General features: G+C 38.4%; 1 protein-coding gene across 2 annotated transcripts in view; it reads left to right on the top strand.

The window, feature by feature from the left end:
- Window positions 1-612: 612 nt before the first annotated feature.
- Window positions 613-16413, top strand: part of ZNF566 (zinc finger protein 566) — a 29267-nt gene continuing 13466 nt past the window's right edge. For both annotated transcript variants that reach the window (XM_043600696.1, XM_043600695.1), the window contains exons 1-2: window positions 613-775; window positions 14463-14533. In XM_043600696.1, the coding sequence (XP_043456631.1) occupies window positions 14525-14533 (9 nt within the window). In that variant the 5' untranslated portion in view covers window positions 613-775; window positions 14463-14524. The remainder of the gene's footprint in view (window positions 776-14462; window positions 14534-16413) is intronic.

Genomic DNA, 16413 nt, shown 5'->3' with positions numbered 1-16413 from the left:
CCTCCCCAATCCCGTTGCAGGTTTCCAGTCTCCTCCCTTTCGGTCACCCTAGCTTTAAGTCTCAGAAGCTCAGATCCCACAACTCGTTTGCACAGAGGAGCCCCACGCCAAACTCCCGCCTGAACAAAGGCCGAAAAAGCGACCAAAGAAGTCTGCGCACTCCTTGGGCGCAATGACCCTCCCAAGAAGTCTCTGGGGTGTAGCCAGGCGCGAGCAGTGAAGAATCAAGACGAATTTCAAAGGGTCCATCCAACGCTCTCCCTGCTCCGAACTACATTTCCCAGAAGGCTCAATGGTGCGAAATGATCTTACCTAAACCAAACTAGCCCTCCTCTTCCTGAGTCCGTACAACTCCTGAGGATAGGAGGGTGGGCCGGAGAAGGAACCCCATTTCAAACACGTCAGAGTAGCTTTTGGAAGCCACTGCCTAAGGCCGTGCCAGCCTTTGTGAGGCCTCCGGTGCGCGGTTCCATGAGGGGGCGCAATCCTTTAAGCAGGGCCTCAGCTAACCCCTGACAGAAATTCTGGCGACCGGGAGCCATCTTGCCTGCCACAGGTAAGTTTCTGACTACATTTCCCAGAGGACTCCTCGGCATCGTTATGATTCTCGCGTGAATTCAGCCTCCAAGTCACGCGCTGGCGGTACCCTCAGGTCTGCACCCACAACTGTTGCAGCGCTGTGGAGGGTACCGCTGTTTTGGAAGCTTGGAAGGCCTGGGGTGAGGTTCCCTAGGAGAGGGCGGGGCCGGAGGCTCGGCTCTGTACGGCGGAGGAGGTAAGATTGAAGTTGTGTGATTGTGTCTGGCTGGTAGTATGTAGTGAATGACCGTGTGGTTGTGACTAGCTGTTCCTGTGGTGTGTGCTTCCAGTGATTACCCGTGTGCAGCACGGTCTGGGAGCTCGTGACTGTTCTGGTGTGATTGGATGTGACTCGGTGGTGTTTGTGTGTGTGAGAGAGAAAGGAAGAGAGTGAGTGAGTGATTGGGACCACGTGCGGCATTGTGTGTGAAGGTGTGGGGAGCTTGTGACTCGGTAGATGTAATAATAGTGTTTGTTCCCGTTAGGGCGTGTGATTGTGCGACTCTGTGACTGTGTGCTGCAGAGTACAGTTGGGGGTACTTGTGAATTCTATGTGGTTTTATCTGTGGATAGTGTGATTGTGACTGTGCGACCATCTGCGGGCGTGTGGTGCCTGTGTCAGTGCGGTTGTGACTGAATGTCCTCTTGGTAAATGTGTGGTTGTGCTTATGTGACCGTTGAGGCCCAGGGTGTTGGCCCTGTTGCTTTGGTTATGGGTTACCGCTAGCTGTCTGTCCCCGTAGTGGTCGTGTGATTATGTTTTGGGTGACTGGATAAATATATGAGGTTTTTTCACTTAGGTTGTATACCTACATATTATACTATGGTTTTCCCTCGTTTTAAAACTTTTGCAAATGCTATCCTATGGTCTTTTGTCTTTTATTTTGCTTATTTGTACAACTATGTTTTAGACAATTGTCATATTAAATATAGTAGTGGTTCATTTGTTTTCTTTGCATTACATCCTTTGAAATATACCCTTGTTATTCATCCCTTCAATTAATGATGGGTGTTTGAATTGTTTCTAGTTTCCGACTTTATACACAGCGCTGCCACAGCATTCTTTTACAGCGGATACATGTGCATGAGTTTCTCTACCTGACAGTGGAATTGCTGGCTCATATGATATCCTACACTTTACTCAGTAGTACCAAAATAATTACCTAAGTGGGTGTGCACATTTATGCTTGCACAGCAATATTTGAAACTTCTCATTGCTCCATGTTTCTACCAAAACATGATTCTCAAAGTTCTAAAAAACATCTTTAGGAGATAGAGCATAAAGTGCACAAATCCTAAGTATACAGCTGTAACACAATTTCCTAAAGCAACATAAAGAACATGGCCAGCACCCCAGAAGGTTCCCTCATGCCCCTTCCCGGTTATTTCTCCCACAATCACTGTTCAGAAGTCTATCGCCATTAATTTTACCCATTCTTGAACTTCACATATGAATGGAATTGTATAGCATGTGTTCTTTTATGCCTGGCTTCTTCCACATTATGTCTGAGATTCGTCCAAGTTGTCCACTGTAGTTGTACTTAGTTGTCATTACATGGGGATGTATTGCAATGTATTAATTGCTTACACTGTTGATGGACATTTGATAGTTTACATTTTTTGGCCGTTACAGATTGTATTGCTGCTATGAACATTCTCTGTTTTTGGTGAACATGTAAATGCTTTTCTCTTGGCTAAATATTTAGGAGTGGAATTGCTAGATAATATGGTGGGCATTTGTTTAATAGATTCTACCAATTTCTCATGTGGTTGTACCAATCCATCCAGCAACGTATGAGAGTTGCTCCACATTGGCTCTGTTGAGATTGCCAGTCTTTTAATTATTCTGGTGGTTATGTAGTGGAATTTCATCGCAGTTTTCTTTTTTTTAAGGTTATTTATCTTGAGAGCGAGAAAGCATAAGTAGGGGAAGGGCAGAGAGAGAGGAGAAAGTGAGAATTCCAAGCAGGCTCTTTGCTGAGGGCACAGAGCCCCCACGCGGGGCTCAAACTCACGAGCTGTGAGATCATGACCTGAACCAAAGTTGGTTGCTTAACCACCCAGGCACTCCTCATCGCAGTTTTAATTTGTTTCCCTGATGGGTAATGATATTCAGCATCTTTTCACAGGTTTATTGGCTATTTGGATATTCTGGGGTGTGTGTGTGTGTGTGTGTGTGTGTGTGTGTGTGTGTTTTCCAAAGGTTTTTTTTTTTTTTTAATTTATTTTTTGTTTTTAAATCCTTGTTTATTTTTGAGAGAGAGCATGAGCTGGAAAGAGGCAGAAAGATGAGACAGAATATCCAAAGCAGGCTCTGCACTGACAGCAGTAAGCCAGATTTGGGGCTCTAACTCAGGAACCACAACATCATGACCTGAGCTGAATTTGGATGCTTTACTGACTAAGCCACCCAGGTGCCCCTTGTATATCCTGGGTTTTTTTTTTTTTTTTTAATTTACATCCAAATTAGTTAGCATACAGTGAAACAATGATTTCAGGAGTAGATTCCTTAATGCCCCTTACCCATTTAGCCCATCCCTCCTCCAGTAACCCTCTGTTTGTTCTCCATATTTATGAGTCTCTTCTGTTTTGTCCCCCTCCCTGTTTTTATATTTTGTTTCCCTTCCCTTATGTTCATCTGTTTTGTCTCTTAAAGTCCTCATATGAGTGAAGTCATGTGATTTTTGTCTTTCTCTAATTTCACTAATTTCACTTACCCTCCAGTTCCATCCATTTAGTTGCAAATGGCAAGATTTCATTCTTTTTGATTGCTGAGTAATACTCCATTGTATATATATACCACATCTTCTTTATCCATTCATCCATCGATGGACATTTGGGCTCTTTCCATGTGCATGTGTCCCTTCGAAACAGCACACCTGTATCCCATGGTTAAATACCTACTAGTGCAATTGCTGGGTCGTAGGGTATTTCTTTTGTATTTTATTTTATTTTATTTTATTTTATTTTATTTTATTTTATTTTATTTTATTTTATTTTATTTTTTTCAATATACGAAATTTTTTGTCAAATTGGTTTCCATACAACACCCAGTGCTCACCCCAAAAGGTGCCCTCCTCAATACCCATCACCCAACCTCCCCTCCCTTTCACCGCCCATCAACCCTCAGTTTGTTCTCAGTTTTTAAGAGTCTCTTATGCTTTGGTTCTCTCCCACTCTAACCTCTTTTTTTTTTTTTTTTCTTTCCCCTCCTCCATGGGTTTCTGTTGAGTTTCTCAGGATCCACATAAGAGTGAAAACATATGGTATCTGTCTTTCTCTGTATGGCTTATTTCACTTAGCATCACACTCTCCAGTTCCATCCACGTTGCTACAAAGGGCCATATTTCGTTCTTTGTCATTGCCATGTAGTACTCCATTGTGTATATAAACCACAGTTTCTTTATCCATTCATCAGTTGATGGACATTTAGGCTCTTTCCATAATTTGGCTATTATTGAGAGTGTTGCTATAAACATTGGGGTACAAGTGCCCCTATGCATCAGTACTCCTGTATCCCTTAGGTAAATTCCTAGCAGTGCTATTGCTGGGTCATAGGGTAGGTCTATTTTTAATTTTCTGAGAAACCCCTACACTGCTTTCCAGAGTGGCTGCACCAAGGGTCGTAGGGTATTTCTATGTTTAACTTTTTTAGGAACTTCCATACTGTTTTCCAGAGTGGCTGCACCAGCTTGCATTCCCACTGGCAGTGCAAAAGAGATAGATCCTCTTTCTCCACATCCTCACCAACATCTGTTTTTGCCTGAGTTGTTAATGTTAGCCATTCTGACAGGTGTAAGATGGTATCTCATTGTGGTTCTGATTTGTATTTCCCTGATGATGAGTGATGTTGAGCATTTTTTCATGTGTCAGTTGGCCATCTGGATGTCTTCTTTGGAAAAGTGTCTATTAGTGTCTTTTGCCCATTTCTTCACTGGATTATTTGTGTTTTGGGTGTTGAGTTTGATAAGTTTGTTATAGATTTTGGATACTAACCCTTTATCTGATATGTCATTTGCAAATATCTTCTCCCATTCTGTTGGTTACCTTTTAGTTTTGCTGATTGTTTCCTTCGCTGTGCAGAAGCTTTTTATTTTGATGAGGTCCCAGTAGTTCTTTTTGCTTTTGTTTCCCTTGCCTCTGGAGACGTGTTGAGTAAGAAGTTGCTGCGGGCAAGATCAAAGAGGTTTTGCCTGCTTTCTCCTTGAGGAATTTGATGGCTTCCTGTCTTACATTGAGGTCTTTCATCCATTTTGAGTTTATTTTTGTGTATGGTGTAAGAAAGTGGTCCAGGTTCATTCTTTGGCATGTCGCTGTCCAGTTTTCCCAGCACCACTTGCTGAAGAGACTGTGTTTATTCCGTTGGATATTCTTTCCTGCTTTGTCAAAGATTAGTTGGCCATATGTTTGTAGGTCCGTTTCTGGGTTCTCTATTCAGTTCCATTGATCTGAGTGTCTGTTCTTGTGCCAGTACCATACTGTCTTGATGATTACAGCTTTGTAGTATAGCTTGAAGTCCGGGATTGTGATGCCTCCTGCTTTGGCTTTCTTTTTCAAGATTGCTTTGGCTGTTTGGGGTCTTTTCGCGTTCCATACAAACTTTAGGATTGTTTGTTCTAGCTCTGTGAAGAATGCTGGTGTTATTTTGATAGGGATTGCATTGAATATGTAGATTGCTGTGGGTAGTATTGACATTTTAACAATGTTTGTTCTTCCTATCCAGGAGCATGGAATCTTTTTCCATTTTTTTATGTCTTCTTCAATTTCTGTCATAAGCTTTCTATAGTTTTCAGCGTATAGATTTTTCACCTCTTTGGTTAGATTTATTCCTAGGTATTTTATGGTTTTTGGTGCAACTGTAAATGGGATCAATTCCTTGATTTCTGTTTCTTTTGCTTCATTGTTGGTGTATAGGAATGCAACTGATTTCTGTATATTGATTTTTATATCCTGCAACTTTGCTCACTTCATGAATCAGTTCTAGCAGTTTTTTGGTGGAATCTTTAGGGTTTTCCATATACAGTGTCATGTCATCTGCAAAGAGTGAAAGTTTGACCTCCTCCTGGCCAATTTGGATGCCTTTTATTTCTTTGTATTGTCCGATTGCAGAGGCTAAGACTTCCAATACTATGTTGAATAACAGTGGCGAGAGTGGACATCCCTGTCTTGTTCCTGACCTTAGGAGGAAAGCTCTCAGTTTTTCCCCAATGAGGGTGGTATCAGTGTTGGGTCTTTCATATATGGCTTTTATGACCTCGAAGTATGATCCTTCTATCCCTACTCTCTTGAGGGTTTTTATCAAGAAAGAATGCTGTATTTTGTCAAATGCTTTCTCTGCGTCTATTGAGAGGATCGTATGGTTCTTGTCCTTTCTTTTATTGATGTGATGAATCACATTAATTGTTTTGCGGATATTGAGCCAGCCCTGCATCCCAGTTATAAATCCCACTTGGTCACGGTGAATAATTTTTTTTTTTTTATGTATTGTTGGATCCGGTTGGCTAATATCTTGTTGAGGATTTTTGCATCCATGTTCATCAGAGAAATTGGTGTGTAGTTCTCCTTTTTAGTGGGATCTCTGTCTAGTTTGGGAATCAAGGTAATGCTGACTTCATAGAATGAGTTTGGAAGTTTTCCTTCCATTTCTGTTTTTTCGAACAGCTTCAAGAGAATAGGTGTTAACTCTTCCATAAATGTTTGGTAGAATTCCCCTGGAAAGCCATCTGGCCCTGGACTCTTGTTTCTTGGGAGGTTTTTTATTACTAATTTGATTTCTTTACTGGTTATGGGTCTGTTCAAATTTTCTATTTCTTCCTATTTCAGGTTTTTTTTTTCAGAGTTTATAGCATTTGGGTTTTATTTTATTTATTATTTTTTAATATGAAATTTATTGTGAAATTGGTTTGCATGCAACACCCAGTGCTCATCCTAGCAGGTGCCCTCCTCAATGCCCATCACCCACTTTCCCCTCCCTCCCACCCCCCATCAACCCTCAGTTTATTCTCAGTTTTTAAGAGTCTCTTATGGTTTGCCTCTCTCTCTTCCTGTTTCAGTTTTGGTAGTATATGTGTTTCTAGGAATTTGTCCATTTCTTCCAGGTTGCCCATTTTATTGGCAGATAATTGCTCATAGTATTCTCTTATTATTGTTTTTATTTCTGCTATGTTGGTTGTGATCGCTCCTCTTTCGTTCTTGATTTCATTTTTTTGGGTCCTTTCCTTTTTCTTTTTGATCAAACTGGCTAGTGGTTTATCAATTTTGTTAATCCTTTCAAAGAATCAGCTTCTGGTTTCATTGATCTGTTCTGCTTTTTTGGTTTTGATAGCATTAATTTCTGCTCTAATCTTTATTATTTCCTGTCTTCTGCTGGTTTTGGGTTTTATTTCCTGTTCTTTTTCCAGCTCTTTAAGGCATAAGGTTAGGTTGTGTATCTGGGATCTTTCTACCTTCTTTAGGAAGGCCTAGATTGCTATATACTTTCCTCTTATGACTGCCTCTGCTGCGTCCCAGAAGTTACCCTGTTTTTTAAAGTGTCTGTTCAGGTCTTTTCACTCACTGCCCTTAAAAATTTTTTGTCTTCATTTAAAGACAACTTTTTATTTTCATATTGTAAATGTAGTTTAAAGAATTCCTATATATTCTTTTTTAAAGTTTATTATTTTTTAATTTTTTTAATGCTTATTTATTTTTGAGAGAGAGAGCGAGCACGCGCGAGTCTGGGAGGGACAGAGGGTGAGGAAGATTCAGAATCTGAAGCAGGCTCCAGGCTGTCAGTTGTCAGCACAGAGCCAGATGCAGGGCTTGAACCCACAAATCATGAGATCATGACCTGAGCCAAAGTCCTATGCTTAACTGACTGAGCCACCCAGGCATCCCCTTAATTGTATTATTTATTTTGAGAGAGAGTGTGCAAGTGGGGGAGGGGCAGAGAGCGATGGAGAGAAAGAAAGAATCCCAAGCAGGCTTCACACAGTCAGCATGGAGCCCAGTGTGGAGCTTAAACCCACGAACTGCAAGATCATGACCTGAGCTGAAGTTGGACGCTTAACTGCCTGAGCCACCCAGGCTCCCCGAATTCCTATGTATTCTTCACTCAGGTGCCCATGGTGCAATGATGAAAATCAGGAAATTTACACAGAAATAAGATTTTTGACTAATTTACAAACCTTACTTAAATTTTGCTAATTGTCCTATCAGTGCCCTTTTCTGTTCCAGGACCCAATATAAAATACTTCATTGATTTAGTTGTCTTGTCTATTCCCATCAGACATAGTTCTTTAGTTCTTTTCATCTTTCATGACCTTGATACTTATGTAGGGTACTGGCCAGTTTTCTTGTAGGATGTCTTTCAATTTGGATTTGTCTGCTTTTTCCTCATGGTTAAATTTAGACTATGCATTTTTGGCTAAAAGATCACAGAAATAGTGTTTATGTTCTTCTCAATGTGTCATATAATGATACCAGTATATCTCATTACTGGTAATGTTAACTATGATCACTTGGTTGAGATGGTATCTGCCAGGTTTCTTCCTTGTAAAACTATTTTTCTCTTTTTAGTTAATAAGTATCTTGTGGGGAGATGTTTTAGAGACTATGCAAAACTGCTGTTCTCATGGGGGTGCCTGGCTGGCTCAGTCATAAGACCATGTGACTCTGGATCTCAGGGTCATGTGTTTGAGCCTCATGTTAGGGGTAGAGATTACTTAAATAAATAAACTTAAAAAAATACTGTTCTCATCATACTTTCACCCATTGATAATTCTTATCTGTAACAACTATTACTGTGGTGTGTGCCTAGTGGTGGTTTTCTCTTTCCATCATTCCTTCTATACTTATTAAATTCTGTAAAAAGCTGTCCATTATTCCTCATGTGTTTATTCAATTACTTGTTTATTAACTAATGGATACTTATTTTGTTCTATGAGTTTTAATCCATTATTATTGTTATATAATTTGTTGCTCAAATTGTCCCAGATTTGGCCATTAGGAACTCCAAATTAGCTCCTGTGTCCTTTCAACATGGCATCATTTTTGAGTACTTTCTTATGCCTATGTATATGTCTTCTCCCATTTTCCTGGCAGGTTTTTAGCCCTTTGTTTTTTATGATTAGTGCTTTTTCCATATCTTGAAAAGAAATCTTTATATTTCCAAGTTCCTGCAGATATTCTATGTTTTCTTACAGATTTAGCTTTCATATTTAAGTCTGTTGTCCATCTTGAATTAGTTTTTGTATATGGTATTTATTGAAAACACCATCTTTGCACATCTGAAATGCTAGAGGCTTTTATCATAAATCAGGTGATATATACTGTCATCCTCTTTCTGGACTGTAATTCTGTTTTATTTTATTTTATTTTATTTTTTATCAATGCCACTGTCTTGAAATCTATAGTATTAGTTCTCCAACCTTGTTTCTTTTCTTTTTTAAGATTGTCTTAGCTGTTGTAAGTCTCTTGGATGTCAGAATCAACTTGTTAATTCTCACCAAAAATAAAAAATCCTTGCTGGGGTTTTGTTTGTGAATCTATATGTTAATTTGGGGAGAATTGACATCCTATCAATATTGAATCTTCCAATTAATAAATATAGTATATGTCTACATTTGTTAAGGTCTTTAATTTCTCTCAATGATTTGTTGTAGTTTTCAATGCACATCTTTTATTATATTTGTGCCTGGGTATTTGACATTGTCAGTGGTATTTAATTTTTTTTTCCAGTGTTTATTGCTAGAAGTACAATTTTTTTTTTTTAATTTTTTTTTTCAACGTTTATTTATTTTTGGGACAGAGAGAGACAGAGCATGAACGGGGGAGGGGCAGAGAGAGAGGGAGACACAGAATCGGAAACAGGCTCCAGGCTCTGAGCCATCAGCCCAGAGCCCGACGCGGGGCTCGAACTCACGGACCGCGAGATCGTGACCTGGCTGAAGTCGGACGCTTAACCGACTGCGCCACCCAGGCGCCCCTACAATTTTTTTTTTTTTTTTTATATTGTCCTTGTATCTAGCATCTACAGAACACCTACTGTAGATGCTATTTATCAAGTCGGAAGTTCTCATTCGTTAAGATTTTTACATTAATGGGGGCTGAATTTAGCAATTGCATTTTCTGTGTCTTTCGAGAGGATATTTTTTTTACTATTATTATCAATGTGGTAAATTATCTTAAGTTTCATACCTTGAACCAACCTATCATTCCTGAAATAAATCTTACTTGCCCATAGAGTATTAAACTTTTTAACAATTTCACTGGGTTAGATATGCTAATGAACTTCTGCATGTATGTTCATGAGAAATATTGGCCCATAATTTTCATTTTATGTCTTTGTTTTGATATCAGTCTTATATTAGCCTCATAAAATGAATTAAGAAGAATTCCCTGTGTTTTTCTATTCACTATGGGTAAGATTAAAGGTTTTCCTTAAATTTGGAAGAATTCACTGGTGAAGCTATCTGGGCCTGAACTTTTCTTGATAGGAAGATTTTAAACTGTGGAATCAATTTACCTCTTCAGATGTTTCAGGTTTTTTTGTCTGTTTTGTCCATTTTGGCATGTTTTAAAAGAATTTGTTTCATCTAAGCTTTCAAATTTAAGAGCATGAAGTTATTAGTGTTATGTTTTTAATGTCTGTGGCATCTATAATGATGTTCACGTTTTCATTCTTGATTTTGTTCATTTGTGTTATCCCTCTCATTTTCATCAGTGGTATTGGTAACATTTTTTCTTCTGGGTACTTTCAAAACTTTTTTCTCGGGTTGTGGTTTTGCTTTTTGTTTTCTGTGTTTTCCTTTTTATTTATTATTCTTCAGGTTTGCTGAGCTTGAAACTCTTGTTGAGGCTTTTAATCAGTTAATCAGTTCAGACAATTATTACTCTCCAATCTCTTTTATTCCTCAGACACTCCACTAACATATATGGTAAATCTTTGGACTGTGTCCCTTTTGTCTTATACTCACTTCTGTTCTTTCTGTTCTTTTTTTCTACTTCATGTGGATTTTTTTGTTTGTTTTTGACTTGTCTTTCAGTTCATTAATTCTTTTTTCTTTTTAATTTTTTTAATGTTTAATTGTTTTGGAGAGCGGGGGAGGGGGCAGAGAGAGAGGGATACAGAATATGAAGCAGGCTCCCTGCAGTCAGCGCAAAGCCGGATGTGGGACTTCAACCCACTAACCACGAGATCATGACCTGAGCTGAAGTTGGACACTTAACTGACTTAGCCACCCAGGTGCCTCTGAGATCAGTAATTCTGTTAATTTTCTTCCTTCCTTCCTTCCTTCTTTCTTTCTTTCTTTCTTTCTTTCTTTCTTTCTTTCTTTCTTTCTTTCTTCTTTCTTCTTAGTTTATTTATTTATTTGGTAATCTCTATATCCAATGTGGGGCTCAAAGTCACGGCCCTGAGATCAAGAATCATGTGTTCTTGTGCCTAAGCCAGCCAGGTGCCCTAATTTCTTAATTTCCTCATTTACTGATGTAGGTTGCCTATTTGGTTCTTTTTTACAGATTTCAGTTCTGTTTAATTTCTTTATCTTACCCATTTCCTTATATTTTGGTTGTTTTTAACATTTTAAAACTATTTTAAAGCTATTTTAAATTGTTTGCCAACTCTAATATCTGTATTGTCCATGGTTCTGTTTTCTGGCTTTATCTCTGAGCATATCTAGCATTTTTTTTTTAAATTTTTTTTAAATGTTTATTTATTTTTGAGACAGAGAGAGACAGAGCATGAATGGGGGAGGGTCAGAGAGAGAGAGAGAGAGAGAGACAGAATCTGAAGCAGGCTCCAGGCTCTGAGCTGTCAGCACAGAACCCGATGCGGGGCTCGAACTCACGGACCGTGAGATCATGACCTGAGTCGAAGTTGGACGCTTAACCGACTGAGCCACCCAGGCGCCCCTATCTAGCATTTTTTAATTGGATGATAGATATTGTGTCGAAAACAACCGTGGAGGCCAAGGGCAACCACTACCTACATCTAGCCTTCTCGTTATATCAGAACAATTAAAGTGCTTTTCAGGTCTCTTTTACTAACAAATACAATTCTTAGTATACAAGAAATTTTCAGGATAATGTTGGAAATAATTTAAAACATTATATTTTTATTAAAAGACTGCTTGTTTAGAAGAGTGCAAAATTCTCAAAAATTTTATTTAGTAGATTTCAGAGGGCTCTCTTGTCTGTAGTGGTATCTTTTGGTGGTGCTCCATACCCAACATGTGGTCATTTTGTAAACATACTACAGTCTTGGCCACAGAGATTACTGGTTTTAAAAGGAAGGGTCAGGGGCGCTTAGGTGGCACAGTTGGTTGAGTGTCCAACTCTTGGTTTCAGCTCAGGTCATGATCTCACAGTTGGTGAGTTTGAGCCCCACACTGGGATCTGCGCTGATAGCGTGGAGCCTGCTTGGGATTGTCTCTCCTCTCTGTCTCTCCTGCGCTTGTGCGCACGTTCTCTCTCTCTCTCTCTCTCTCTCTCTCTCTCTCAAAAATAAATAAATAAACTTAAAAAAAATAAAAGAAGAAGGAAAGGGCAGATTCCCCAGATGCAAGAATTCAGCTGGAGATGATATACTCTAGGAGCAAAGATGAAGAGGGTTGGGAATGTAACAGACATAATATGGAGCTATTGAAATAAGAATGTTTCCTGACCACGTCACCTGGGTGGCTCAGTCAGTTGAAGGTCCAACTCTTGATTGTGGCTCAGGTCATAATCCCAGGGTTATGGAATTGAGCCTAGTGTTGGACTCCACTCATGCTGAGTGTGGACCCCACTTAAGATTCTTTCTCCCTCTGCCCCTCTTCCCTGCTTTGTGTGTGTACTCTGTCTCTAAAATTAAAAAAAAGGGGGGGGGTTTCCTTGCTCATTTGACTTGGAAGGTGCAGCACTTGAGATTGTCCCTTTAACCAAGGAAAGACCAGTAGGAGAGACCAGAAAAGGGGACTTTAAAGTGAGAAGTATGGGAGAAGGAGTTGTTTCCAAGTCTTTCTGGATTACTGTTGATTCTTTAGTATATAGCACAGTGCCTGGCATATAATAGATTATGTTGGTCGATTTGAAAAACAAACTAAGAGCTTAATAAATAGTAATAATAAAAATATTAAAGGAGTGCTTTCAGGTTTTAAAGAAGAGACATTTGTGGATTACCTTGGTTTTCATTTCCTGAAATAAATAAATAAATAAATACACACACACACACACACACACACACACACACACACACCCTTAGTGGAATGCAGTAAGTGCTAGGGGTAGATGTATCCATTAAATAATTGATAACAAGGTTCTTTGTCCTGGGTGGTCACTTTTACATACAGTTATTGATAAATTGTTTAATCATCAAGGAGTTTTGTACATAGGGATGTTCACTGCCCTTTATAATGCTCAGTTTATTATATTCCTATATCTAATAAACAGAAAGAACATATTTTATAAAACATTTCAACATTGATCTCAAATTAAGTTACTCCTCTTAAACAATTTAGACATCTATTAGTATTTTAGTATAATGTTCTTTGGGTCATTTTAAACATCTTAAGCACATATCATGTATACAATTATTACAAATTTTATTACTACGCTTACAGTTAAAAGCTATTCTAAAGCATCAGTGATATGGATTTAGTCCATTTCTACATTATTTCTATACTTTTTAATTTCTTCCCATTGTTACGCGAATTAATCATCTTCCTAAAGTTTTTGTAATATTGCTGTGTTCGCTTTCCTGGGTTTCAGTTTTCTTAAGATTCATTAATCCCAAAAATCGTCTCAAACTGTGCAAGATTAGAGGATGGTTCATCAACCAGTTATTTCTTGGTCAGGACACAGGACTTGATTGTACAAAACAAGATCATTAAAAACTGTTTAGACAAATGTATATCCAAACTAAAATGTATATGATCAACTTTTAGGAGTTATTTGAAATTCGTATAAAGGTAAAATGATATGTATGCAAGGATTTTTTTAAAGTTTATTTTGAGAGAGAGAGAGAGAGTGAGTGTGTGTGCACAAACAGGGGAGGGGCAGAGAGAGAGGGAGGGAGAGAGAGAATCCCAAGCAGGCTCCGTACTATCAGTGCAGAGCCAGACTTGGAGCTGGAACTCAGGAGCCATCAAATCATGACCTGAGCCAAAATCAAGAGTCAGACATTAAACTGACTGAGCCACCTAGGCACCTCTATACAAGGATATTTATTACAGCATTGTTTGTAATAGAAGACAAGAAACAGCCCCAAATGGTCATGGGCCGCAGATTGGTTAAATAAAAGTGTATCCATTTAATGAAATACAATGTAGCTAAGGGAATTTCAGCTCTGTGGGTACAAGTTACGTTCCAGTTCAAGATACATTATGTAAAGGGGCGCCTGGGTGGCTCAGTCGGTTAAGCGGTTAAGCGTTTAGCATCTGCAGGTCATGATCTCATGGTCCGTGAGTTTGTGCCCCGCATCGGGCTCTGTGCTGACAGCTCAGAGCCTGGATGGAGCCTGCTTCAGATTCTGTGTCTTCTTCTCTTTCTGACCCTCCCCCGTTCATGCTCTGTCTCAAAAATAAATAAACGTTAAAAAAATTTTTTTTAAAGATACATTAAGTAAAAATAGAAATGTGTATAACAGTGTATATAATATGCAATCAGTTGTGTAAAAAAATTATATCTTTGTGTGTAGATGTGTATATATGTATACTATTTTCTCCAAGCCCATATTAGATTGCTGAAATCTATCCTACTTCAAAGCCTGAGGTCTCTGGAGTAGGGAATAATGAAAGATTTGCCCATTTTTCTCACTGATACCCCTTTTTTATTTGTATTTGTGTGGGGTGAACAGAGGGGAATGATCATCTGGGAGCTATGCAGCAAGTGGGATCTTATGTAGCTTCTTTTGCCTTCCCCAGTTCTGCCCTTTTCCAAAAGGATCCCAGAGGAAGACTGATCTTTTTCTGCAAATACCAAAGCCATGGCTCAGGTGAGATGCTGTTTCCTTTTGCTCAAAGAGAGTTATTTTTACCCCTAGTACATGTAAACATTTGCCTTCTTCATCATGATATTTTTGATGTTTAAAAAAAAACCAAAAACTTTTTCAGACAGTTTAGTTAAAAGCTGTGCTAAAGTTCTCTTAACCTTGCTCTAAAGAGAAAGATCTTCAATAAGTCAATTCAAAAATTTCTCTCTTGGTGGAGATATTTATAGAAAAAAGAATTTGTTCTATAACCATTGTTGGAAAAAAGAAACAAGGTCTGGTTAAAGATTTTTACACTCTCAAATTACGGGTAACGGTTAAGGGCCAGCCAAGTTGTTGGTTAACAAGTTTCTGTGACGAGGTCGTAATCAGATTATAAATCCTTCAGAAAATTCTTATGGATTCCATCAAGAATCCTTGTTTGTTCTCACAAAGAGATTGTTAATTACATAATGTAAAAATGGTCTGATTGAGGCCAGGCTCCAAAAAAAAAAAACTTTTACATGGTCCATTCAGGAACCTGACCCTCATTTCTTCATAAAAACCCAGTGTCCTTCCCAGTTCCGTCTTCTTTTAAGCAACGTTTACAAATTCATTTAGTAAGTCCTTCAGATCTTCTGTCTTAGACTTCTGCCAAAAAGAATAGAAATGTGTTCCCCATTTGTTAATGAATCTAATTTGCTTGGACAGTGATTTGATGAGATGGAGATAAATAATTAGGGGCACCTCATAGGGAAAAGGCCTGATCATCACAGACCTAGGGTTTCCAAGAAGAAAATATGTGGAATGGTTTTGATTGATATCATTCTTAGTACATGGAAGATCTCCTGGTGTATGAGCCTTTCAGGTTTGGGGGTGTGACTCATAGTTAGTACAAAGCTCTGACACCTATATTTTAACAGATCATCCATAATAAATAGACTTCAGTAATGCCATTGTGTGAATTTGGATCATTTTCCGTCACCTTCCTATATCTCAGGAACAAAGGGAATTTACTGTTGAGCAATGGGTAGTTATAAGTAAAATTGGGCCAGTATTAAGGATTTAAAAATTACTTTAACATCAATATCTGAAAACAAAAGAAAACTTGTTTTATATCCATGTGATAGAATATTATTCAGTGAAAAAAATATGCTAATGAAAAGAATTTATTAAGGTGCACCTGGCTGGCTTAGTCAGAGGAGCTCTTGATCTTGGGGTTGTGAGTTCAAGCCCCATGTTGAGTATGGAGATTGCCTAAATAAATTAAAAAAATTTTTTTTTCTTAAAAAATAAATTGTTATAACAAGGAATTAACTCTTACTATATAATAGTGTGACATGAGAAAGGATCAGTCTTGAATTTTACGCAAATTTAATTTTCTAAGATAAAATATTTTTTAAAGTCATTTTACACATTTTGCAAGTAAAGTAGTGCTATTCTAATCTTGCCCCATCACCCACTCCCAAAAGGTGATTGCCCTCAGCTGTCTTGAATATGGTTTAATTGCTATCTTTTGATGAATCAATTTTACTCTCTTGACTTACTACAAAGTGGAAGGGACATTGTATATTCTTGTATCGCACCCTTCATTTCCTCTGATAGTTATTAATCATATTACAATTTTTTTTTGTCAAATCAGTAGTGTACACAATATCATGACTGCAAATATTGCTTACTGATGAGCCAGCTCATAGCTCCATTCTATTACAGCCTTTCATTTTTCCTGTGGTTAATTGCTTTTTTTCCCCCCATTTCCTTCATTGTCCATTTTTTCCATCTGATCAAACACATTAATTCGTTTTGAGTACGGAGACTGCCATCTCCATTCCCTTTTTCACCCTGCTCCCACCTGGTCCTGTTACTGTCTAGACTACTGCATAGTTTTCCCAAGACTTCCATTTTTG

The sequence above is a fragment of the Prionailurus bengalensis genome, chromosome E2 (assembly GCF_016509475.1).
Source record: "Prionailurus bengalensis isolate Pbe53 chromosome E2, Fcat_Pben_1.1_paternal_pri, whole genome shotgun sequence".
NCBI lineage: Eukaryota > Metazoa > Chordata > Mammalia > Carnivora > Felidae > Prionailurus > Prionailurus bengalensis.
Note: the sequence above shows the minus strand (reverse complement) of the source record. Positions and strands in the feature narration are given on the sequence as shown.